We start from the raw sequence: 26163 nt of genomic DNA on the forward strand, positions 1-26163 counted from the left end.
ACGTGAGATCTGACCTGAGCCCAAGCCGGCCGCTCAACCGACTTGAGCCACCCAGGCGCCCCTTGTGTGCTTTTATCTTTTTTATTTTTTTAAAGTTTATTTATTTTTGAAAGAGAGAGAGAGAGAGAGCATGAGTATCCGCGGTGTCAGCACAGAGCCAGACATGGGGCTTGAATTCTTGAGCCATGAGATCACGACTTGAGCTGAAACCAAGAGCTGGCACTGAACCAACTGAGCCACCCAGGTACCCCTGCTTGTGTGGTTGCTTGTGTGGTTTTAAACTGTGTCTGATCTCAAGCCAATTGTGGCCTTTTGTAACCCAGTGAATCCCAGCACTCATTTCTGATACCTGCCTGAGTATCCTGCAATTCCATGCGTATCTGCTTAAGCACCTGCTAATGTTCCTTGTTGGGTGAATCACCCTAGAATCCATCTCTGTTTTGGTAAATACGCTGATTGAATCAACAAATATTTACTGAGTGCCTGCTTTGTATTCAGTGGACAAAGGAAAGGCAGGTTCCTGCCAATGTGTTGTTTGAGATGGGTGATGGGAGGCTTCTGCCTTCTCCCAGGTAATGAAGGACCCACTACAAAGGGAACCCTCCCTCTCTTTGCAGTCTCCTTAGACGACCTAGCCCAGTGAGGGCACTCTAAGGCAGAGGATGAAAAGAAAGGCTTTGGAATCAAACAAACGCTATGTTCAAAGTTGGCTTCTATCACCTCCTGGCTCTATAATGTTGGTAAGTTATCTGGACCCCAATATAGAAGCAGTAAAAGGAAGCAAATTATGTGGGGGTGGAATTCCAGCTTTATCATGTGTCAGCTGTGACCACGCGGTATAATGGCTAAGGAGGCAAGCTACGGAATCAGCCCACTGGGTTTGAATACGGGACTGGCACTACTTGCATGCATTCAGGCAAGTTACATAATTTTCGTGGGCCTGAGTTTCATCATCTGCAAATGGAGGAGGACTGCAAATATCACTTGTCCAGAAGGATTCTGGGGAGTGCTAACTGAGCTTATAAGTGTTTGGGAGAGTACCTAGCATATTAGAAAGCATACAATAACTGTAAGCTATAATAATTACTATCGCCATTGTTATTGTTGTAAGAATGATTGCATGAGTCACTGGTAGGATAAAAAAATCAAGGGAATGAGCCCAGCATAGTTCCCAACACATAGTGCATTGGTAATAAATGTTTTATTCCAGTTGTTTCTAGATATGCAGGTGGCCAGTCATTCTTAACCTTTTATGTATCACATATCTCTCTCAGAATCTAATGAAAGTGTGGAGAGCATGGGTGGCTCAATCCGTTAAGTGTCTGACTCTTGGTATCGGCTCAGGTCATGATCTCGTGGTTTCATGAGTTCGAACCCCACATTGGGCTCCAAGCCTGTGACAGCGCGGAGCCTGCTTGGGATTCTGTCTCCCTTTCTCTCTGCCCCTCCCCTGCCTGTACTGTCTCTTGTCTCTCTCTCAAAATAAATAAATAAATAAACAAATAAACTTAAAAAAATTATAACAAAAGAATCTAACGAAAGCTCTAGACCCCATCATTAGAAAAGTACAACTGGGTGTATCTAAGAACATTTGCTCATAAGTTTAGGAGTTTATCCATCTCCTAGAGACCAGCTAAGAACCCAGCTGTTGAACCTTGAATAGGAAACTGGATTCTAGACAGAATTCAATTCACATCTTTTACAATCCCCTTCAGAAATTTTCAGAGGAAGAAACGCAAAACACATGGGGCATATACATTGAAACAAGCATTTATTCACACACTGCAAGGCATTGGTGTCGCTGGGTGATAAGGTTCTGCTCCTGCCCTTGGAGGATTTATACTCTTGTAAGGGAGACAGTGTGTAGTATAGTAAAATGAACATGTTTTTATCAGGTTTCACAGAAAGGAGGACATTTAAGTAAAGTTTCATTAAACTCAGGTTTACGGACTAAGGATAGGACTCTGACAGTCAGAATGGAGGCTTGGAAGAGCATCCGAGGAGGAGAAAATGGCCGGATCATGGTGAAGAGTTTGGAAATCAGACTGTGCTTTACAAAAGATAAGCCATTTAATTTCGCTGGAATAAGTTCAATCTCTTCAAAGGGGAAGATAATGGTAGCAAATTTGTCATATACATAGAATGTTTTGACCTAAAATATTCAAGAATTATCCATCTATGTTGGATTGCAAGTAACTAACTTTGATTCTAGCTTGAAGAAAAAAAAAAAGAAAAGGAATTTTTCCTTTGGAAAGACGGGGTGAGCTCATAAAATCATAGGTAAAGCTGAACTAGGTCAGGAAGTGGGACAGCTCCTAGGCTCGGAGAGGTGGGCACTAATTAACGTCAGCTTTTCAGCACCACAACCGTGGCCACTTTCTACTCCTAGATCCCCATTCAGGTTGGGAGGACATGGTCTGACTAGGTGAGTGGGAGTCAGGAGCAGACTAGGCTCTAAGACTGGATGCAAGAGAGAGCGAGGTGGTGGGGGGAGGGAGAGAGGGGAAAAGGGTGAATAGGAGAGGGGTGGAGAAAGGGAGAGAGGGAGAAAGAAAAAAAAAAACTGGGGCCCTGTAACCCAAAGAAAGGGAAATCAAGAGTGGGCAGTTAAAGAGTAACAGATGTGTCTCCATTCACAGATAGATTTTGCATGGGTTACACTTTGCAATCTCCATTTTTTAAGGCAGTGGGAAGGAGGAGGGGGTCAAACTTAGAATCCCGGGGTGGACTGAAGAGGAAACGCCCATGGAGATCAGGTGAACATGCAGTGGACACAGGATGGCTGTTTGGCATGTGATCAATAACTATTCTGAAATGGGTCTATTTTAAGCACGATTATCAGGGTTGTCAAAATCTGATGGTTCAGAATGACAGCAGGGGGAAATGTTCAGGAACTGAGCATGTTTCCACTGTTCAGGAAATAATACGGTGAATGGTTTTAAAATTCCAAATCCTCAGAGCCTCAAGCCGGTGCAATTTGTTTTAAAATAGTTTTTCAAACCATGCCCTCTTTAAACCCCAAGTCTTTGCTATTTTCCTCTCCTTTGACATAGATAAAGCGACTCATTAACTGATTATCTATGGCTCTGAAGTCCATCAGTGATCCCTTCAGGAGTCCACATTCATTTCCAGAGCCTCCTAACTGTTTGCAAAGTACTGTGAGAATTGATTGCTCCCTACGTTTCTGATTATTTTGTACTCTTGAGATCTCTGAGATTATGGAACAGCTCCTGCCTGATCATTTTCACTTCATGGTGAAACAGACTTACTACTCATTTCCTATATTACCAACAGAATAGAGGCCACTGAATCTCATCAGGAACAGTTTTGGTTTTGTTTTTTTTTAGTATTTAGTCTTGTTTCTTTCTGGAACTGAGCTTTCCTGGCATCCTCTTCTTCCTTCTTCTTTTCTTTAAAAATTTTTAAATGCTTATTGATTTTTGAGAGAGAGAGAGAGAGAGAGAGAGTGTGTGTGTGTGTGTGTGTGTGTGTGTGTGTGTATATGTGTGAGCGAGTGGGGGAGGGGCAGGGGTAGAGAGAGAGGGAGACACAGAATCCATCCGAAGCAGGCTCCAGGCTCTGAGCTGTCAGCACAGAGTGTGATGCGGGGCTCGAACTCATGAACTTCGAGATCATGACCTGAATTGAAGTTGGATGCTCAACCAACTGGGCCACCAAGGTGCCCCCTCTTCTTCCTTCTTCCAAGATGCACCTTGTTCCAGAGAAGGGCAATTCATTCTTCCATGAAGGCCTCCCTGATCACACAATCTACAGAAGCAATCCTCTCCCACCAGACAGGCTCTCCCTTTCAACCTCTCATTTGTTCCCTTGACAGCATTTATCACAACACGTGATTAAGAACAACTAGTTTCTGTTCTTGGGAGGTCTACCTCTTCCAAATGAAAGGTAGGTTTCTAGAAAATAGGACCCTGTCCATTCTGTCTGCTGCCATATTCCCCATGCCCACCACTGTGGCTGGCACAGAGTCGGTGCTCCAAAAGTATCTGCTGAACGAACAAGGGCACAGAACCTTATGTCTTCCTCTACCACGTGTGTCCTGCTTTCTCTTACTTTCTCTTTCTCCTTCCTTTCCTCACTTTCCCTCCTCTGGACTTTGTCTTCCATTCACTTCTTCCCTTTTCACTCCATTCTCTTAAATCCATTTGTTCCACCAACCAATACCTCAGCAGACCAACTCCGCTTCAGGCATGAAGTCTTGCTTGGAAAGACAAAAAGTAGATTCAACACTTTCCCACAAGGATCCTACAATCTTTTTTCTTGTGCTTTGTATCAGAGCTCACGCCCAGATTCCCCAAACAATAAGGGATTTCCAGTTTCCCAGAACAGTGCTGCCACCAGATAGCAGGGCCTGTCACCTCCACAACACACTCCCCACTTCCAGGGGCTGGGACCTCCTGGTGGGGGAGGGTTCAGGGTGGCTGCATACTCGCAGGGCTCCAGTGACCTTGGCAGTGTGAGACCAAGGCCCTCATGGGGCCACTAAGGAGACTTGTGTCATGTGAGTATGTGTCCTGCTCCCTGTGGCCCCACCAAGCCCCTCACACAACTACCCTATGTAGTATCCATGACAACCTATGTATATTCCAGGGGTATTTCAGCTCTCCCCTCTCCCTGTGGGCAGAATCCTGCTGTTATCTGGCGGGATGCCTTGCCCCGTCATCTATACTTGGCTGGTTTCATTGCCTTCCCTGTGCACAGCCTGCCTTTATGGAAATTACTTCAGAAGAAAGGAGAGATCTAGGTGCTCATGTCTGAGAAAGAAGATGCCATATGTCCTTGCTCTTCCGGCTTCTGATGGCCAGATGGTGGGTAGTCTCCCTATCCAAAGAGAACTCCTTTACAGCTGGGCTGGAAATCAGTTCATAGGCTGGGCCAAGCAAATATCTCTCACTCCTTCTCTCTCTTTTTAAGAATATGGAAACATAGAAGGCCGTTACCAAATATGCATCATCATTGGCTCTGGGCTGATGAGCTTGGGTTGCTTGAGAGTTGGGCCACATGTAAACAGAATGCTGAGAAACAGAACGGAATCAGGTAGATGTAGAGAGAAGCAAAGACGGCAGAGACCCTGGGGCCTCTGAGGGTTAGAGACATTGGCTTTGGTCCTTAGCAGATTCCCAAGAGGCCTAGAACAATCAGCCCCGTGTGTTCCCGGGAGCATCCCCTGGTCCCTTGCTTAGAGGCCGGCCTGACTTTTGCTCCCTGCAACCTAAACATATTAATCGAAGCACATCTTTCTGTGTAGGGTGCTCTTCTGACCCCGGCCACATCTACCCTTTCCACAGGACTCGGCTCTCGACTCCAACTCACACGTAAAGTTGGGAACTCAGTCTTCCGCCTCATGAAGGAGCTGTCGTGGCTCACCTACCAGGAAATGGCCTGTGGGCTGAGCAACCCACGTGTCCAGCTGAAACTTCAGCTCTCTCCTCTTGTCTATTCCCCAGCACTGCAATTACATACCCACAGAGATCTACTATCTGATTGCAACAAGATTTTAAAATATTTTGAAGCCAATGACTTTTAAACACATTTTAAAGGGTGCCTGGGTGGCTGAGCTGGTTAAGTGTCTGACTCTTGATTTCAGTTCAGGTCATGATCTCATGGGTTGTGGATTCGAGCCCTGCATGGGGCTCTGTGCTGATGGCGTGGAGCCCGCTTGAGACTCCCTCTCTCTCCCTCCCCCCACCCTACTCTCTCAAGATAAATACACAAACATGGAAAAAACCCCATATTTTAAAAAGTGGTGTTATTGGCTATAGGAGGCTATAACAATAGTAACATTCCAGACATGTGTTCAAGTTTTTTGTGCATTGCTTCTTTGTCCATGTGCATCTTCTGTGCTGGGGCCAATCTCCTTTTCCCTCTCTCCTTTCTAGAGATAAAAGTGACACATCTTTTTTCAAAATAGTTTTCTGGTTTGGAGAGAGTGATCACAATCCATATAAACAAGAAAAAGGCTAATAATGTGAAAGATATCAATGGATTTCAGTTCAAAGATCTCATGTTTAATAAAGTACCTGAATGAGGTATGAAAAAGGAAGATCCAATGCAGGTCACACAAAGAACAATCAAGGAGTTACCTAATAACTCACTGATCTAAAGCTAGAAATCTTGGTTATTGGTCCTGCTCAGAACCAGGGTTTAGAACAACTTGAAAATTATTTTATGAGGTTTGAGTACTCAATGGATTTAAGATGGGGAGTACAGAGAAATCCAGCTGGCTTTCAGCTCCAATTAAAGACAAGGGCTCCTGCCTAATTGCAAAGCTGCTTACAACTGCCTTCAAGTATTATTTACTCACTGATCACGTCCTCAAATAATCTGCAACAGGCTAAGAGGATTTCTGGGGAGGAAATTGTGCGAATCTTTTGAATTCCTATTTGGGAGTATGTACAGATGGGCTTACAAAAAGATAGTTTTAGCCACATCACAGAGGGAAAACTGCAATATTTAAAGGACAAATAATTCCGTGGAGAGATACATTTTGGGATGTCTGCCCAGCTCTGTAGGATTCCCCTTGTTTAGAATTTCTCCTCTCTCCCAAACCCACAGGGCCAAAGTTGGAGTGGCCTGGCCTTGTACCCCTGGTCTGTCACTCATCAGCAGTGTTGCAAATTATCGAATGAACTCTCTGTCCCTTGATATCTTTGTAAAATGGGGATTATATTCTCGGGTGGTTGTGAGGATTAAAGAAGATAATGCTTAGAACAGCAACGGGCATTCAGTAAATAATAAACGTTAGCCATTATTTCCTAGCTGCATGCTCCTGGCCTGGCTGACCCATGCTAAAAACATCTGGGTCCCCCCCCCCCCCGGGAATTTGGAATTGGGATGGAATTGGGGGTTAATCTTTCCACGCGGCTGCACCTGGAGTATGAAACCTTGGTACTTGGCTTTGAGGCCTGAGGAGCAGAGAATGAGGTCCACACAAGAGGAATAAACAACCTCCATAGGAGAAAGCAAGTCTGACCTGGGGTCCTCATCATTTCCCCTGTCCTGCTTTAGGTCCCAAGCTGAGCCAGCTGGCCTTTCTGCCCTGGTTTCTAGCAGACGCCAGTTTGCTTATAAAAAAGTATCCTTTGTGCTTGGACTCATGATCTTGCGGGGTTTTTTATAGGCAACCAAGAATCCTAACTAATCCACACTAATCCATCAACACCTAGGAAAAAGATGAAATCTGCTTAGGAAGAAAAAGGAGGAGGTATAGACCTTAAATTCCCTGTTACGGTCAGAGGGAAATGGACTACAACATGCCTCCAGCGAATGGCCAAGACAGTCCCTTCCTCAGTGAATTCCTAGTGGGAATTTTCCCCAGAAACTCGGTTTTAATCTGCTTTTTTTCTTTTTGAGGATTGGCTCCTTCTAGATCCAAAGATATATGACATCAGGTTTTAGTTCAGAGTTTTGTTTGAAAAAAAATTTCAGGTACATAGTAGGCGCTTCCAGAGTGGCCTGAGAGGCAGAAGGAAGTCTTTATAAAGAGTTTATACTTCAGGATTTTTAAAGGCAAAGAAATGGACTGAACAGGACAAGGTGAAGAGTGCCTTCCCCCTCACCCCCCCAAAGATCTTTCTCGAGGAGAAAACATGGTTTTGATTTTTAACAACGCAAACAATGGTTTTAGCAAAGTAGAAAGAAGGACATTGTATTAATCTTAGGTGTTGACAACGGCCAAGAAACACAGATCAGAGAAGTCCTTCCCCTCCCTCCACCAACTCCGCCGAATCACTGATGGAACAATATAAGAAGAGCTCCTTTTGCCTCCCATGGAAAGAAAAAGGACTCGGGGACTCTATGTCGTATTCTAGGCTCATTTAACTCCCAAACAAGTCACTTCACTGTGGGGGTCCCACGAAATCAATTCCCCTCAATCTAGCAATTGTTCCGCTGTGGATGGCCTCGTGCCTGGCTTATAATGTTGTCATTCAGGGCCGTGGCCCGCCATTCGTTTCAACCACACTTCTGAGAAGAATGGGGTGGCACACATCGAAAAGACATTCTCAAAAAACGCAGTCTAGTGTTGGAGGTTTCAACATTTGGCCTTTTGTGTCAGCAGCGTGGGGGCCGCCCCCGGAGAAGCCCAGGGGGGTGAATGAAAGGACACACTTCACAGGGGGACACAGGCACAATTCAGGCTCAGTCAATAGCAGACTGGACTGGAATGCGCTCCGAGGCGTGTGGTGGGCGGACTCCGACGCAAAGGGCATTCTCGCAAGAGAGCCTACCTGGATTGAAGTAAAAAATAATATTTAATAAGTCTTGGTCTCCCCACGTGATGGCATTCTTGTACTTCTGGTACAGAGGGTACAACATGTCCTCCCAAGCCAAGCCTGTTGGAATCATGCTGTTCTGGAAAAGAGAAAACCAGGAGAGCGGCTGAGGCAAAGCGAGTACATTTTGTCCATGGAGAAAGGACGCAGGGGAAGTGGTTCCCCCAAACCCCCCGGGAATGAGGCAAAAGAAGCGGGGAGGAGGTCGTGCTGGCCTCGAGAGACAGGACAAAGCAAAACTAGGGCTGGAAAACTGCAGAGTTTTGCCAAATGGGTAGCACATGGCTACTCGATGGGCCAGGAAGCAGGAGCTGGGGCCATAGTTTCAGCTCAGAAAACTATGCCCAAATTGAACCTCTCTTTCTAGGCAAGGAACAAAACACAGATGGCAGAATTAAGGTATCTCAGGAAAAACACCTTCTCCGTGTCCGAACATAATTTATTTTTAAAATAAAAGCAATACATTCATAGACTACTCAAATAGCACACAAAGATAAAGTTACAAAGTAAAAATATTCTTCCTCCATCCTCCTACATTTCCACCCCCACTCTTCCCAGAAATATCCACAGTTAACAATGAGGTATTCACTTAGGTGTTTCTTCTGGAAATTTCTAAGCCACACAAGAGATCATACTTTATGGTGCCATGCTTTGTTGCATTTTAACTTTTGCCCTTAATGTATTTTTGGAGATCTTATTTATCTTACCTATAGATTGATCTACTTCTTAATAAGAGAATGATTTATTTTTAATTGACTAGCTCTCTACTGATGTTCATTTAAGTTCTTTCCAGTTCTCTACTAGGACCAAAGATGAGGCCATGAGCAGCCTTGTACAAATATCTCTGTATACTATGTAAATATATCCCTAGGATAATTTTACAAAATCTTCCATGGTTTTTGCAGCTTTGGGTATACACAGAATTCAAACATTATAGAATTCAGAAATGCAACATAATATCCTTGAACAGTAACTGTGCCGAAGCTTTAAATTCCATAAACACCTGGGCTTTCCCTGAACAAACAAATAATTCATAACTTTCAAAATATTCTCCTCTTCCCTGGCTCCTTCTTTCCTCACCTACAAGCCCCTTAACTTCCAAAATCAGTACACTGACAATCTAGGAACATCACTGTTGAAATGACAAAACCCCAAATTCTAAACCTGAAATAGAAACTATTTCCTTACCTTAAACCGGGCACTTCTTATACGAGTTAAATTCATCAGCATGACTCCTGAATTAACTCCCGCAGAGCCATAGAAAGGGTGCCGAGCAAAGCGGCTGTACCAGCCAATCTTGGGGATTTCGTGCTCAGGAGCCATGGCTGCAAGCTGGGTGGCGTTAAACTGCCTCAGAAGCTTCCAGATGTCATCGACAGGTCTCAGAAAGAGAACGTCGGTGTCCACATAGAGAAGGGAATCCACATCCTTTAAAATCACCTTTGTGTGTTTAGGGGTAGGAGAAAGAAACCAAAACAGAAACAAATCAGAGACAAAGGAAATGGCCTGATAGGTCAACAGTGCCACCAATTTTACTGGTCAATGGTGAATTCCAGAAAGGGTGGTACCACTCTTGGCTTCCACTCCTTCCATCTCCTTTGACTTTAGGGATAAATATTAATTGAAGGGTAGAGACTCAAAGGAAGATAAATCCTCATTTAGTTTGGTTCAATTCTAGGGCCCTAGACTATACTGGGGAAGGATTGAACCTTCAAAGGAATGACAACATCAGCATAGGGACTGAGGGTCTCTCGTCTACTTTCATCCTCTTTCTTAGTTTTTTCTTAGAACACGGGTCTGGCATTAGACAACTTGAAGTGGACAATCTCTAGACCAGCTCATGCCAGTGTTTGGGGTAAATACTGTCTCTGGATCCATTTCTTCAAGTGTTGATGGGTATAACTGCCCCTTTTTGAAATGACATTTTTAGCTAAGAATTAGTCTTGGGAACAGGAGAAACAAATCATTGGCCAGCTTTGTTTGTAGATTAGGGATTGGCAAACTTTTTCTCTAAAGGGTGGTCAGATAATAAATCTTTCAGTCTCCTCTTTTCATGGTAACAATACAAGTCTGCCATGGTAGCATGAAAGTTACAACAATTAATAAAGGAACAGGCATGGATATGTTCCAATAAAACTTTATTTAGGGACACTAAAATCTGCATTTTATAGAATTTTCAGATGCTACAAAATCTTTTGCTTTTAAAAAAAAATTTTTTTTAACCATTTGAAATGTAAAAGCTATTCTTGGCCCAGGGGCTGTGGTTTTCCTTCATTTAAGCCAGCCATCTAAATGAATTCTCCTGTCCTAACTGCTTTGCTTACCAGAGTTTTGTCTTGGGGTTAGAGATTTCAAAGCCTTAGTTAGTAATAGTGTTATATGCCTTGTTTTGCCATTATTCCCCCAATTTAGTGGTTCTTTAGTTAAGGAAGGATTTGAATATTCCTGGATCCCTTGCCTAAAATCACCCGAACAGCACCATGAGACCTAATACCAGGAAGTCACTTGCAATGGGGTCAATGTCTGTATCTTCAAAATTCATATGCAGAAGCCCTACCTCCCAATGTAATAGCATTTGTAGATGGGGTCTGTGGGAAGTATTTACGGTTCAATTAGGTCATGAGAGTGGGGTCTTCATGAAGGGATAAGTGCCCTTATGAGAAGCCAGAGATCTTGCTCTCCAGCATGAAAGAAAAAAATGAGAAGCAGCTGTCTCAAGTCCGTGAGAGGTACTTAAACAGAACCTGACCATGCTGGCATCCTGATCTCAGACTGCCAGTCTCCAGAACTATGAGAAAAGAAATTACTATGGTTTAAGCCACCCAATATATGGTATTTTGTTATGGCAAGCTAAGACAATATTACATTGGAATCCCCAATATTTAAAATTGATGAAAGTGTATGGTCATCATGTATGGATTCATGAACATGTATGGATTATCATGCAGACTTCAGACTTGAATGACTTCAGAGTTTATACGATCAGCCACAGGATTTAGCTTTCTTTCTTATTTACTAGAGAAATAGATTTTACAAACCAATAAAATGAAATTAAGATTAACAATCACCAAAAAATAATAATGATCACCTATCATTTCATAAAAGATTATCTTGACATCCATCTTAACAACTTGAAAATCTTAATTTCAGGATTAAGATGAATTCTTCAAATTGAACACACAAACTTAAAAAAAAGAAATCCCCTACCCTATCCTTATTTTTTCTTATTTTGCCATGGAAAGGTAAAAAGTTTGCCACAGATTAGCATCTATTTGACCATTTTGTTTTGTTTTGCTTTTTGTTTTTGTTCTGTTTTTGTTTTTTTTTTTTTAATCACAGTTCCAGAGTACTATGGAGCAAAGGTAAACTTTCGTCAGAAATACTAGTAAATGCATGTTATCATACAAACTATGAATTACATGTAAATACAATTAGGATGTCTTGTATGCCCAACACCATCCCAAGGTCTCAACATCCTGTCAATTTATTTTACTGGGAAGAAAAACGAAAGCAATGTAAAGGGTTCTGTCCAAGTTCATATGTCAATGCAAAAGATTGCTGCATTTGGGCTAATAAGGTTATAGCAAGATTAAGTCACTCTCTAGAATGGGTATTCAGGGAAAAGAGACTGCACGGTGTTCCAATAAAAAGCTAATTTAGAACTGCAGGATTACAGAGGAAGAGAAACCTATTTAAACCCATGTGAAATAGCACAAATTTCTCTTTATGGCTGATTATCTAATAAGGCCTGAATAAAAGCACACAATTTAGTGCTTTAACAAATTAAGGGTTATGCAGACGTCTACCCAAAAAAACCAAGCTTGGTGATTTGCACTTGATCTTAGCCAAAAGGCTAAGCTTGCTAACTTCATCACCCTAATTTTTTTCATGGTCTTAAATCATCATTTTTATTAAAGTTATCATTACTTTCTTCTTCAAAATGTTACCACTCCTCATCAAAACAAAAAGACTCTTCTGAAGAAGGTCTGGGGGAATAAAACTAAAAAGATCTGCAGAATGGAGATATTTTCTCTTTTTAATCAGGAGAGAAAAAGGCAAAATGGTTATATCGGAAATTAATAAAATCAGAACAAACTTATATAGGATAAAAATTTTCTTTAACCAATATCTAATTATTTGATATGCAAGACTGCACCCTTTTTTATTATCATAAATAATACTACAATAGGTGTCTTTTCGAAAAATTTCAAAGCACATAATATTGTATTTCTTCTTCTCCTTTATTTTTTTTTAAACTTTTTAAAATGTTTTATTTATTTTTGATACAGAGGGAGACAGAGCATGAGAGGGGGAGGGGCAGAGAGAGAAGGAGACACAGAATCTGAAGCAGGCTCCAGGCTCTGAGCTAGCTGTCAGCACAGAGCCTGACGCGGGGCTCGAACCCACGAACGTGAGATCTGACCTGAGCCAAAGCCAGAGGCTTAACCGACTGAGCCACCCAGGTGCCCCTCTTCTTCTCCTTTATTGAATTTAATCTTTTAAAATTTATTTGTGTATTTACTTACTTTGAAAGAGAGAGTGAGCATGAGTGGGGAGGACAGAGAGTGAGAGAGGGAGAGAGGAGGGAACCTAAGCAGGCTCCAGGCTGTCAGTGCAGAGCCCCAGGTGGGGCTTGAGCTCTTGAATCTGTGATTTCATGACCTGAGCTGTTTAACTTAACCGACTGAGCCACCCAGGTACCCTGGCATTTCTTAATGCAATAAATATTTACAGAGTTAAAAATAAGAATATCCTAAAGTAAATTTATTGACAATTTATTCTTCATTGTGATTTTGACCTCAAGTCCCTGATCATGGAGAGAGCAATGCATCTGCAAACCCCTTTACTGATACAAATGGTAGGTAGCATAGCAAACACAGTGTTATCAGTCTGCTTTAAAAATAAATAAAACATAAAGATTTTATTATTTCTTTCTTGCTTTATAATTATTCTAATTTTTTTAATGTTTATTTTTGAGAGAGAAAGTGAGAGAGACAGAGTATAAGCGGGTGAGGGGCAGAGAGTGAGGGAGACAGAGAATCTGAAGTAGGCTCCAGGCTCTGAGCTGTCGGCACAGAGCCTGACACGGGGCTCGAACCCATGAACCATGAGATCATGATCTGAGCTGAAGTCAGACACTTAACCGACTGAGCCACCAGGAGCTCCTATTTATTTATTATTATTATCTACTTACACATTATAGAATATTTCTAGGTTATTTTTAAGCTTTTGATATTTAAAAAAAAGCGTCCTCATCATAACTCATTTCAAACACACATTTCTCTGTAGGATAAATTCATTAAAATAAAATTCCTAAATCAAAGAATACATGCATCTGCATGCTTGATACCTATTGCCAAGCCACTTCTCTAAAGTGGACCACTTTAGCCTTTGGCCAGCAATGAAAGAGGAGCCTTTTAGAAACCCGTGTCTTCACCAGCATAATGTGTGACCACATTTTAGGGTTTGGGCCTACAAGAAGCACACCTCAGGGTGTTAGTCTAGCAATTCATTTTAGTTCATATTTTCCTGCAAGTCTTGCTTGCCCTGGTGGACAGCCTGGGATTGAGCACTGTGGCAGGAGCTGATGCGTATGTGGAAGACCAGGGATGATCATTTAAGGACACTTGAATTCCAGGGCTGGCACCCCTAAGATGGCACCCAGGCAGGCCACAGATCCGAATGCTCATAGGTCGAAGCCCTAGAGAAACCTTCTCCAGAGTCGTATATAATCCCTCCTCTGTGTGATTCTGGAAACATGCCTCTTGGACTAGGACCATAGGACACGGAAGAAAACTTTAGGAATACATTTTCTGGCTACTAATGTTGGGAAACTTGCAAGTCTTCAGTTAAGAAGGCCAAGTCAGGGGGCCCTGGGTGGCTCAGTGGGTCAAGTGTCCAACTTCCACTGAGGTCAAGATCTCACGGTTCATTAGTTCAGGCACTGCATTGGGCTCTATGCTGACAGCTGAGATCCTGGAGTCTGCTTCAGATTCTGTGTCTCCCTCTCTCTCTGCCCCTCCCCTGCTTGCACTCTGTGTGTATGTCTCTCTGTCTCTCTCAAAAATAAATAGCCTTAAAAAAAAAAGGCAAAGCCAGTTCAACTTACGCTACAGATTGCAAACTAAGGCCTGTGGGTCAAATTCAGCCAGTGAATGGATTTTTAAAAAAATTTGATACATAGCCTTTTTAAAAAATTGTATTAGTTGCCAAAATTTTTTAAAACTGAAAATCTCTCAGAAATATCTGTACTTCTGTCTTTAAAAAAGAAATCAACAGCCCTGACAAGAATAGCCTGCATCCTACAAGCTGGTTAACAGGCACTCCTCGCATTTTCTGCTCATTTATACAATAAACGTTTGTATAGGGTCCACTGGGTGCCAGAGGTGACCAGCAGGGACCAAGACAGACAAAAATCTCTGCCCTTATGAGGGACTCAGATACAAAATAAGAGACATATATTAATGACATAGTATATAAGCAGGGAAAGGGCCCAGGGGTCCCAGGAAATAAAAGCAGGCTGGCTGGTGTACTTCCAAAACAGCTGGGGACCAGTGTGGCTGGACCAGGGCCAACAAAGGGAAGAAGGGTCAGGGAGGAGGACAGAGATGTATGTGGGCTACTCAGGGCTTTGTTTGCCCTTTGAAGAACTTTGGCTTTTACCCTGAGGGAGATGGAAGCCAGTGGGGAGATTTAACAGAGGAGTGACACGATGTGACTTAGAGAAATGGTCACTGTGGATGTGGCAGTGGGAGCAGGTGATTAAGGTACACAGGGGAAGCAGGGAGAGCAGTTCGGACACCATTTTAATAATTCGGTTGAGACGTGGTGATGATGGTTTGGCTCAGGTAGAAACAACCCAGCGAGCGATTAGTGGTTGAATCCTCAATATAGTTTAAAGATAGTGCCAACAGGATTTCCTGATGGACTCTATGTGTCACGCGAGACAAAGGGAAAAGTCAAAAGCAACTCCAGGGATTTTAACCTGAACAAAAGGTACAATAGAGTCACCTTTAACTAAGCTGCCACCTGATGTGGATCAATCCAGAGTGATCTGTCTGGCCCTCGCAGGTATATATCAGCTGCTGATATATACTGCTGATGCTTAGCTCCCTCTCTCCCCTTTCTGCATCTGCTCTCCCTGAAATGTGAAGAAGCCCATGAGTGCTTCTGGGAAGGGATACACCAGGGATACACGGATGGTGGGCTTCTGGGACAGTGGTCAAACCATCTAGTTCTTGACAAAGGGGTGAGCTTATTTAACTAAGCATTTAGAGTTTGGGTAGGTAGGTCATATTTCCAAAAACAGACACACAGAAGTAGCCCTAATGGCACAGCTCGGAGAAGTGACAGTCCTTGAAAGCTTGAGTCTGGTATTCATGAGTTTGATTCCTGGCAGGATGACCTCCTAGCCCTGTGACTTTGGACAAGTTCCTCAGTCTTTCCAGGCGTCAGTTCCCCATCTGTAAAAGCTGGAGAGCACAATCACCATCACCACCCTTGTCCCCAGGCCGTCCTGATGACCTGGGAAGTAACACATGCAAGGGACCTGGTGCAATGGCTGGTGCACAGTAAGTACTCAATAACTAAGAGTGCCGTGACTGTAAGAAGTCTCTGTGTTTTCCCTTGTCAAGTGTCAAGTGTAATCAGCTACCATTCCTGGCAATGCCCACAGCACTTCAAAACATGCCAACCACAAAAAGCCTCTTACATAGACTCAAGCAGAGAAGAAATGAAGTTCTTGAGTTTTCTAATATCAAAATCTACTTATTACCTCGAGTGAAAACAAGTCCAGAAGGCCTTTTTACTCTTTATCTGAAAAAAACAAAACACCAGGAGAAAAGAAAAAAACCCTCACTCGTTCTGTAACATCATGTCTCTGGAGGCTAATTCTGCAGCAATAATTGTGGGTATTAATTTAAAGAGGATCATTTGGCCATGTAATAATGGGAAGAGGAATATTTACCGAAAGGATATAAAATTAGGCATTCTAATTCCCTCATGGAAATCAGTCAGCGCTAGAAATGAGGCCTTTGTTTTCTTAGGAGAGGGGGCAGAGCGCAGCACACAATAGCTATTTGTGTGCGATTCTGCTGGTGTCATGGGCGTGCCTGGCCCTGCCCCACTCCCTGCCTCAACCTACTGGCTCTTTGTGACTTGTGGGGACAAGAGTCTGGCCACAGGCAGCAAAACCGCCAGGGGCTCAGGGGTTTCCCTTCAAGTTGGCTTTGCTCCAATCCTGTCTGACTTTGACAGTACAACTTGGCAGTTACAAGCTTTGGGTTTGGGGCACCTGGGTGGCTCAGTCCTTTAAGCATCTGACTCTTGGTTTTGGCTCAGGTCATGATCTCGCAGTTTCATGGGGTCGAGCCCCACGCTGGGCTCCACACTAACAGTGCAGAGCCTGCTTGAGATTCTCTCTCTCCTTCTCTCTCTCTGCTTCTCCCCTCATCCTCCGTGCTCTCTCTCTCTCTGAAAATAAATAAATGAAAAAAACAAAAATAAACATCAAAGTATCTTCTTGTACTGTTTTCACCCTTCTATGATAATGTAAGATGATAAAATGTCTATGAGAGGACAGGAAGTGAAGGGAATGATGTAGGCCTGGTGACGTAGTGTCAGGCTACCAATGACCTCTGGCCCTACGTCAGAAGGACTTCTGAACTGAGGTTGACCAAAGGTAACCAAAACTGCAAAGAGCAAAACATGGATAAGGGGGGATTACTGTATTTGAAAACCATTCAAATTCAGTTTCTACAACTGTGTGGTCCCGGGCAAGCCACTTACACCTGCTGCAAGTGGCGTTAGTAACCCACTTCACAGCACTGCTGGGATGATGAAATGGGACAGTGCATGTGAAGTCTGGGGCAGAGACACAGCAAGCGCTCAGTCAATGTTCTGCATTCCACACTTGCAGTATTACGATAATCCTGCTCTCTCAAGGGCTGGGATCCCTGATTCACAGCCCAGGGGACAAGTACCCGGCAATCGCAGTAGTGGCAGTTGTCATAGTAGTAGCGAAAGAACGAGGCATGTTCTCTGTTCTCAAGGAGGTCTCATGGGGGAGGCAGATAAGAGGCAGAGCAAAGTGAGGTGTAAATGATGACAGGGGTAGCACGGAAGCACATGGCAGGGCCCCTAAACCAGTCTGCAGTGAAAGCAGGGAAGACTTCCCAGAAGGAGTATCTATGCTGAGCAATAAGTGAACAGCAGGGCAAAGAGTACTGAAGGTAAGTGGAACAGCATGTGAAAAGGTCTACAACCAGGAGAAAAAGTATGACACAGAACAGGTTGGCAAGGTACGTGGTGGCGGGAAAGCTAGGCTGGTGAGTGCTAAGACTAGCAGAGTGGGCAGGGCCCAAACAGAAGCTATGCCAACGGGATTCTGCGAGCAAAGGGGAGATGTCTAGTGATGCAAACCCTGGGGTGCCTGGGTGGCTCAGTCAGTTAAGTGTCCAACTTCGGCTCGGGTCATGATCTCACAGTTCATGAGTTTGAGCCCCACATCAGACTCTGTTGAGAGCTTAGAGCCTGAAGCCTGTGATGGATTTTGTGTCTTCCTCTCTTTCTGCTCCTCCCCTGCTCAAATTCTCTCTCTCTCTCTCTCTCAAAAATAAACATTAAAAAAATGATGTGAACCAGAAAACCTAAAGTGAGATGCTTCCTCTTCAACTAACATTGCGTACACCAAACCCTGGAGAGTTCCATCAGCTTTTCCTCCAAAAACATTGGAATCTACCCTTTTCTCTCCCTCTCCCAGGCAGGATTACAGCTCCCCTAAAGTCTGGAAAGGTCGGTTTGCTGGTCTCACTGTGTCTATACTTATTCCCCCCTCTCATCTATTCCTCACAGATTAGCCAGAAGGATTTTTAATCTTTGACCCACAGGATATTTACAAGCATGTGGTTTGATTTCCAAACATTTGGGATTTTCCAGATTTCTTTTTGTTATTCATTAAAACAAAAAATTTTTAAATGTTTATTTCTTGGAGAAAGACAGAGTATGAGCGGGGGAGGGGCAGAGAGCAAGGGAGACACAGAATCTGAAGCAGGCTCCAGGCTCTGAGTTGCCAGCACAGAGCCTGATGCAGGGCCCGAACTTGTGAACCGCGAGATCATGACCTAAATCGAAGTTGGACACTTAACCAATTAAACCACCCACGAGCCCCCTCTTTAGTTATTTGTTTCTAATGTGATTCTCTTGGAGTCAGAGAGCAGAGTCTACATAGTCTCTCTTGTGTTCCCCGTACATGTGAAAAGAATGTTTATTCTGCAGTTGTTGGGTGGAGTATTTTATAAATTCTATAGCTATCAATCAGGTCACTTGGTTTAATAGTGTTGTCAAGGACTTCTATACACATACTGATTTTCTGTGTTTGTTTATTCTAACCAACGGAGGTCCATGGAGTTTCACCTCCAGACCTTAGAGAACGGGTAGAGAATTGTGAAATGACTGCAAATTCTCTTACATCAACAGATACGATGAAGTCCCAGTAGTTTACTTTTGCTTTTGTTTCCCTTGTCTCAGGAGATATACCTAGTAAGAAGTTGCTTCGGCCGATGTCACAGAGGTTCTTGCCTGAGTTCTCTAGGATTTTAATGGTTTCATGCTTCACATTTATGTCTTTAAAATTTTTTTTTAAGTTTATGTGTCTATGTATTTTTTAATATATTTTTAAAAGTTTATTTATTTATTTGAGAGAGACAGAGACAGCATGAGTGGGGAGAGGCAGAAAGAGAGGGAGAAAGAATCTCAAGCAGGCTCCATGCTGCTAGCACAGAACCCAATGTGGGGCTTGAACTCATGAAACCGTGAGATCATGGCCTGAGCCAAAACCATGAGTCAGATGCTTAACTGAGCCACTCAGGCACCCCATGTTTATGAATTTATTTTGAGAGAGCAAGAGAGAGTGAGCATGCATGATGGGCAGAGATAGAGTGAGAGAGAGAGATAATCCCAAGCAGGTTCCACACCATCAGTGTGGAATCCAATGTAAGGCTTGAACTCACCAACTGTGAGATAATGACCTGAACTGAGATCAAGAGTTGGACCCTCAACCAACTGAGCCACCCAGTCGCCCCAACATTTAGGTCTTTAAACCATTTTGAATTCACTCATATGTGAAATTTAAGAAACAAAACCAACAATCCTAGGGGAAAAAAGAGAAAGAGAGGCAAACCAAGAAACAGACTCTTAAATAAAAAGAACAAAGCGATGGTTACCAGAGGGGAGGTGGGTTGGGGGGGGGAATGGGTGAAACAGGTGATGGGAATTAAGGAGGGCACTTACTGTGATGAGCACTGAGTGTTGTATATAAATGTGAAACCACTAAATTGTATACCTGAAACTAATATTATACTGTATGTTAGCTAACTGGAATTTAAATAAAAACAAAAAAAATCCAGCGATGATTTTGGACTGTCATGCATTTTCACATGAATCAGTCAAATATCAAAAGGGAAGTGTTGAAGCCTCCAACTCAGCCTGTGGATTTGTCTATTTGTCTAAGTATGTTTTGCCTTGTTGATTGGGAAGCTCATTTAGGTTGGTGACACCGTCCTGATGGCTTTTATACCATTATGAAATGTTTGAGAGGCTTTAAAAAAAATCTACATTTAAGGATGCCTCTTTCATTCTCAAACCCCTTTAAGACTTGTCACTGCACTTGAAACAGTCACCTACATACCATGGCCCACAAAAGGCCCTGTAGAATGAATGGACATGCTCTGCTTTCCTCCAACTTTGTCTTCTATCTGTGGTGTTCTTTCCCCTCCTAGCCTGACCTAAGGTTTTTGTGGCTTCAAGGTCTTAAACTTTTCACTATCACTCTGTTACTGTCAAAGTCAGCAGAGGTTAGGGAGGGAAATGACCTACTTACTACAGAGCCAGTAAGTTCTTGATCCTCTTCCTACATATAGTCAGGGTCTCTTCCATCAGAGACGCTCCTAAGTCTTTGATGAGATAGGCACTAACAAATAAACCTCTTCTTTCAGAAGGAAAATAAATGGAAATGGGAGACTTCTTATTTACCAAGGAATCATCTTTTGGAATGACCTCTCACTTCTTTCCCTAAGTTCATGACATGTGAAGTAAAGAAGATAAGGTCTCTAAATATGTTTAAAAACAGCTTGTTTATTGGGGCATCTGGGTGGCTCAGTCAGCTGAGCGTCCGACTCCAGCTCATGTCACGATCTCACAGCTCATGAGTTTGAGCCCCACACTAGGTGTTCTGCTATTGGCACAGAGCCTGCTTTGGATTCTCTGTCCCCCTTCTCTCTGCGTCTTCCCCGCTTGTTCTCTCTCTCAAAAACAAATACATAAAACATAAAAAAAATTGTAAAGGAGCATGTTTATTGACTATGAAATACAGGTGTAGCCTCTGATGCTTTAGTCAGTTTCATGGTTTGTGAGCTATTGTTTTAGATAAATGCCTAAAGAATCAAAACTGATTAGTGTGAAAATGGACAATGTTCTCAGATCATACCTGCTGCTGTAAGTGAGTTGGCAATGACTTGATGTTCCTCTCCTCCTTGGGAGTCTGTCCATGAAGCTCCACTGAGCTTCTGTAATTGGTGATAAGCAACTTCCCAGGCCTGTTGGTGAAATGCCCCCAAAGGCTTCCTCCATGTGAAGCAGGGTTTTCCCATTCAGTTCTAGAACACCCAGTTCTAACTTATCCTTTAGATCTGAGCTCAGATGTTACCTCCTCAGTAAGGCTGAACACCCCGTTCTAACTTATCCTTAAGATCTGAGCTCAGATGTTACTGCCTCAGTAAGGCTGAGTACCCACCCTCCTCCTTCCCAGTCTCCTCATTACCTCAGACCCCTTTCCCACCACTTCTTACACCAGTGGCCTTCGTTGAATTATTTTCTATTTACTGCTTGCTTCCCTGATTAGAATAGAAGCTCTGTGAGGGCAGGGACCCTCTGTGTCTAGTGAATTTCTGAGGTCTGTGTGCCTAGCACAATGCTTGGTATAAAGATTAGGCATCCAATAAATATTTACAGAAACTAAGGAATTCAACTGCTAACCTGCACTGGAACCACTATAAAACATGAAACGCTTCAAGATTTATGGGTAAATAAAGACAGGTCCTGAGAAATGAGATGGTCTGTGAACAAATGAAGTCTAGAAGACTCAAGTTCTTGAAGAGAAAACCAAGTAACACCTCCCACACTGAATGAATGTCCTTTTGTTTGCATGTCCATTACACCCTCCTCTGTTGATGGGACAGCTAGGGGCTAAGCATATAATGCCAATCCCTTACCCCTCAAACATCTCTACACGGTCCTGAAAACTGAAGGAAAGGTAAAGAAACCAGGGGGGAAGGAGAGAACAGAAGGAAAGACAAAGGAGCCATTATTCAGATCCAAGTAGAACCAAACTCAAGAGAGGGAACCTTTGGAAAATGCCATCAATGATAATCAGAAGAAGGGAAAAACATGTAAAGAAGGTTAGAGCAGGAAGGGGAAACAGGGTGGAGGAAAGCACAAGGTTTCAAGAAGTAGAAAAAAAAACCTTCCTTTTTGGCCAGGTGAAGAACATCTATGCATATAATGAGAGAGAGAGAGAGAGAGAGAGAGAGAGAGAGAGAGAGAGAGAGAGAGAGGGAGGGAGGGAGAGAGAGACCTGCTTATAACTAAAATAGCCACAATCCATCTACTCGGAATCGGCAAGGCACAGTCTCCCTATTGACTGAATCAGATCACGAGTAAAGAAATGGTGCTCCCATGGAAAGGCACAAGAAAGGCAGACGCTTCTGCAGTGTTGGGACGCGGGCGGATGGTGGTACAGAACTGCACGAACTCAGGGCCACAGTGCTGAACGCCTAAACACACCCGCGCGGACTTATGTGCGCATGCGCTGCTCTCCCGCCCATTGTACGGAACCAGGAAGAGTAAACGATGCCTATTTTTATACCAAAAAAAAAAAAAAAAAGTGCCTAAACATGGGCACCATTAGTACACTTTTTCAATCAAGGTGTGCTTTATGCAATGCACTCCGTGGTGTTACTTAACCTATTTCTACCTTTGTGAATTTTCACTTCCCTAAGCCAAATATATTCGAAGCGTTTTTCTAAGGTATTCTTTCATTCTTTCACTTCCACAGTTCAATCGGGTCCCTGTCTTTTTTTTTTCTTTTCTTGTTTTGAAATATCAGTTGTAGAGCACACTCTTCTCCAGGCCAGATTTCTATCAAAGCTGACCAAGAGGACATCTCGGGCCAAGAAAGGAGTGCTCTCTGATACCTGCGTCCAGTCCTCTAACAGAGAGCCTTCCCCTGTGGGGGGCAGACTCTAGGAAAATGTCGGGTCACCCCTGCCCCTTCTCATTCTACAGCAAGATCAATCAGACGGAACAGAGCTTCTAAGGTTATCTGGACCTTCCGCTTTGGGACCTAAATTTCAAAATCTCCAAACCAAAAGCAGAAAGGACAAGAAATTCTGCATAGCAACATAAATCTGCAATTTGATAAAAATTAAGTACCCTTTCCCTTCACTGTTTTGTCTCACTCCTTTTGAAAAAGTCCACACTGGACCTATAGTGAAACAGACTATTACAGAGACAATAATTTTTGAGGAAAGAAAGGTGAATAATAATGAACATTTCCACCAACGTCTAAGTAATCTGGGAAGTCCTCTAGGAAAGAGAGATGGAAATCTGAAAAATGAAAATTGATCAGAAGGGTAATAGCCTGAGACTCACGTAACTAATAATCCCATAAAATAATTTGGTAGATAAAATACTATTCTGCCTAAACAATTATAATAATTATAAATATTCATAAAGCACTGTGTGTGGTACTGTTCCATCAGCTCAACCTAATGAGGCAGTAGTATTATCCCTTTTTTATAAATGAGGAAATTGAGACACAGAGAGGCTAAGTTACTTGCCTAAGGTCACAGAACGCTGAAATATTGAATCAACAGATTTCTTTTTGGTCAATAAACTAATTTACAAATGTAAAGGAATAATAAATGAATCCTTTCTGTTTACTCAGTACCTGATGTATGTTAAGCATCATTCTGGGCCTTCATATACATTGGTATTAGTGCCTCAACAACCTTGCTAGGGTGGTATTATTATCCGCATTTAACAGATGAGCTCAAATAATGTACCCAAGGTTGCTGCTAAAAATCGGCAGTGCCTGAGTGAAACCAGAGCCTTTGATACCAAAGCTCATGCTGATTTTCACCTAATGCTAACAGTACATGTTCACAACGTGAATGGAGGATGTGGCCAGTCATAGAGCAGTTGTTCTTGAACTTCCATGTACCTGAGAATCATCTATGAAGTCTGTTTAAAGTGCAGATCTCCAGTTCCTACTGCTGGATTCTGAATTATTAAGTCTGGCAGAGGCCCCTGGAACCTGTCTATATATGTGTATATGTATTTAAATGCTTTATTTTGAGACCATTTTAGACTTTCGGACGAGCTGCAGGGAGTCCAGAGAGCACCCATGTACTCTTCCCTGAGCTTCCCCGGGTGTTAACAGGTGACAGGACCACCGAGAGCTTGTCAACACTAAGAAATTCACCTTGTACAACACTACTAACTTAAAACTACAGAAATGACTATGATTTTAGCAGCTTTTCCACTAGTGCCCCTTTTCTGGTCCAAAATTCAATCAAGAATCCCATATTACATTGAGCTGCTATGTACATCTTCCTAGTTTCCTCCAATCTTTCCTTGTCTTTTCCTCAGTCTTTCCTTGTCTTTTCATGATCTTGACACTGTTGAAGAGTACTGGTCAGTTACTTGGTAAAAGGCATCCAATTTGGTGCCTGGTGTTTTCTCATGTTCAGACTGAGATTATGCATTGTCGGGAAGAACATGGCAGAGGTGAAATACCCTACTCAGTGTATCATATCTGGGCATACATGATACTGATATGTATTACAAGTGATGTGAACCTTGATCACTTGGTTAATGTACTGTCTGCCAACATTCTCTGTAATAAACGTATTATTTTCCCCTTAATATTTGCCAAATATTTTGGAGGAAATACTTTGAAACATGCAAATATCCTGTTTCTGGCTAAACTTTTACCCCCTAAGTTTAGATCTTACCTACAGTCATTAGTGCTATGGTGGTCTAATAGTCATTTTCTATTTTCTGTATTCTTTCTACAAATATTAATTAGAATTCTTCTGAAGGGAAGACTTGTCATTTCTCCCCATTTATTTATCTATTCAGTTATTTATTTATATTAGTATGGACTCATGGAAAATATTTTGTATTTCAGGGGTTATAAGTCAATACTGTCATTGTTTATTTTGTTGCCTGTGCTGCTTCAACTCTGATCATATGGGGCTCTCTCAGCATGGTTCCCATGTCCTTTCAATATGAATCCCTCCCTCCCTCCCTCCATCCATTCATTTTTTATTTTAGCACAGTGTTAATTTCCAGTACCACCATACACTCTGCTTCTAACCTCTTTCTTCTTTTTAAAACTTTTTTTTAATGTCTTTATTTTATTTTGAGAGAGAAAAGTGAGCAGGGGAGGGGCAGAGAGAGAGGGAGACACAGAATCTGAAGCAGGCTCCAGGCTCTGAGCTGTCAGCACAGAGCCCAACGTGGGGCTTGAACCCACAGATTGTGAGACCATGACCTGAGCCGAAGTCGGACGCTTAACCGACTGAGCAGCCCAGGAGCCTCCTAACCTCTTTCACTGGATACAGTTAGGAAGTGCACCTATGTAACAATGCATATACATATATCTATAATTATCTATCTATCTATCTATCTATCTATCTATCTATCTATCTATCTATTTATCCATCCATCAAAAAAAATGAGTCCAAATAGATACCTGACCACAGGAGCTTTTGAATATGACTGTGTGACTTTGAGAAATAATTTGTTAAAGGTAAAAAGAAATCTGAGCTTAGATTATTAGGGTGTTGAGCTGAGTTTTAAAGAATTGGGTATGATCTTAATAAGCTAGGCTAGTTGCATGGCAGTTAAGTGTCCAGGGCATTATCCCCAGGCAACAGTATGGAGAAGGATAATATGTTTGGGGGGGAGGGGAGTGGCAGACCAGCCTGGCTGAACAGGTAAACATGATTTGGAATAATGCTGAAGAATTAACAGGTGAGCTCAGTCAGAATGCAAAGAGCCCTGAACAAAAGGATGAGGGTTTGGACTCGATCCTATATGGGAAGAGACTCTGAAAAGATTCTGAGCTCAGAATTCACATGCTGGAAGTAGCATTCAAAAACCAAAAATCCAGGAGTGGCATGCAGGATGGAAGGACACAGATGGCAGGGAGGGGAGTAAACAGGGCGCACAATCACCCTGTTCTCTATTATCTCTGCCATGTTTATTTTTTGTATTAATGTAAATAGAGCCAGACCCAGAACACCTGGTCAGAAAGAGGCCTGTACTTTCACGTTGTATCTATGTCTTTGCAAACTTGAACAGAAAACTTCCATACATTATGAAAAGCTTCGATGTTCTTGTTTTCTTCTCTCTCTTATTGGTTTGCCATTTTAAGAAACTCTCCAAATTACACAACACACAAATGCATGCTCGTGTGTTATAAAAACAGACAGTCTGTGGTGTCAGAAATTCAAGTTCCTCTTTTCCTGTCTATCCCCTGAACACTGCTACTCCAAGCCCCATATCCTCTCTCTTTTCATTAGGACGAACTCATAGTAGCATTTCAATGAACACCACCCCAACAGTTTCTACACAGTTATCTATATGTGTGATTGTAGCATGGCTAGGCATTTGGATCTCAACTCACTTGTTACCTCCTCAGAGATTTCCACTCCCCATCACTCTTTAATCTCATAAGTTTTTTCCCCATAATTCTTTTTACTGAAATAAAATATATAACTCACTTTTTTTTTGGTCATTTTTTTCATGG

The 26163-nt window shown here is 42.6% G+C and overlaps 1 protein-coding gene across 1 annotated transcript in view; it reads right to left on the reverse strand.

Annotated features, from left to right (window-relative positions):
* The window catches only part of GXYLT2 (glucoside xylosyltransferase 2), a 90343-nt gene that overhangs the window by 7699 nt on the left and 56481 nt on the right, over positions 1-26163 (reverse strand). The window contains exons 5-6 of the mRNA XM_029917890.1: positions 9480-9731; positions 8247-8370 (exon numbers count right to left, since the gene is read on the reverse strand). Coding sequence (XP_029773750.1) covers positions 8247-8370; positions 9480-9731 — 376 coding nt within the window. The remainder of the gene's footprint in view (positions 1-8246; positions 8371-9479; positions 9732-26163) is intronic.

The sequence above is a fragment of the Suricata suricatta genome, chromosome 12, assembly GCF_006229205.1.
Source record: "Suricata suricatta isolate VVHF042 chromosome 12, meerkat_22Aug2017_6uvM2_HiC, whole genome shotgun sequence".
In the NCBI taxonomy this organism is placed as follows: Eukaryota; Metazoa; Chordata; class Mammalia; order Carnivora; family Herpestidae; genus Suricata; species Suricata suricatta.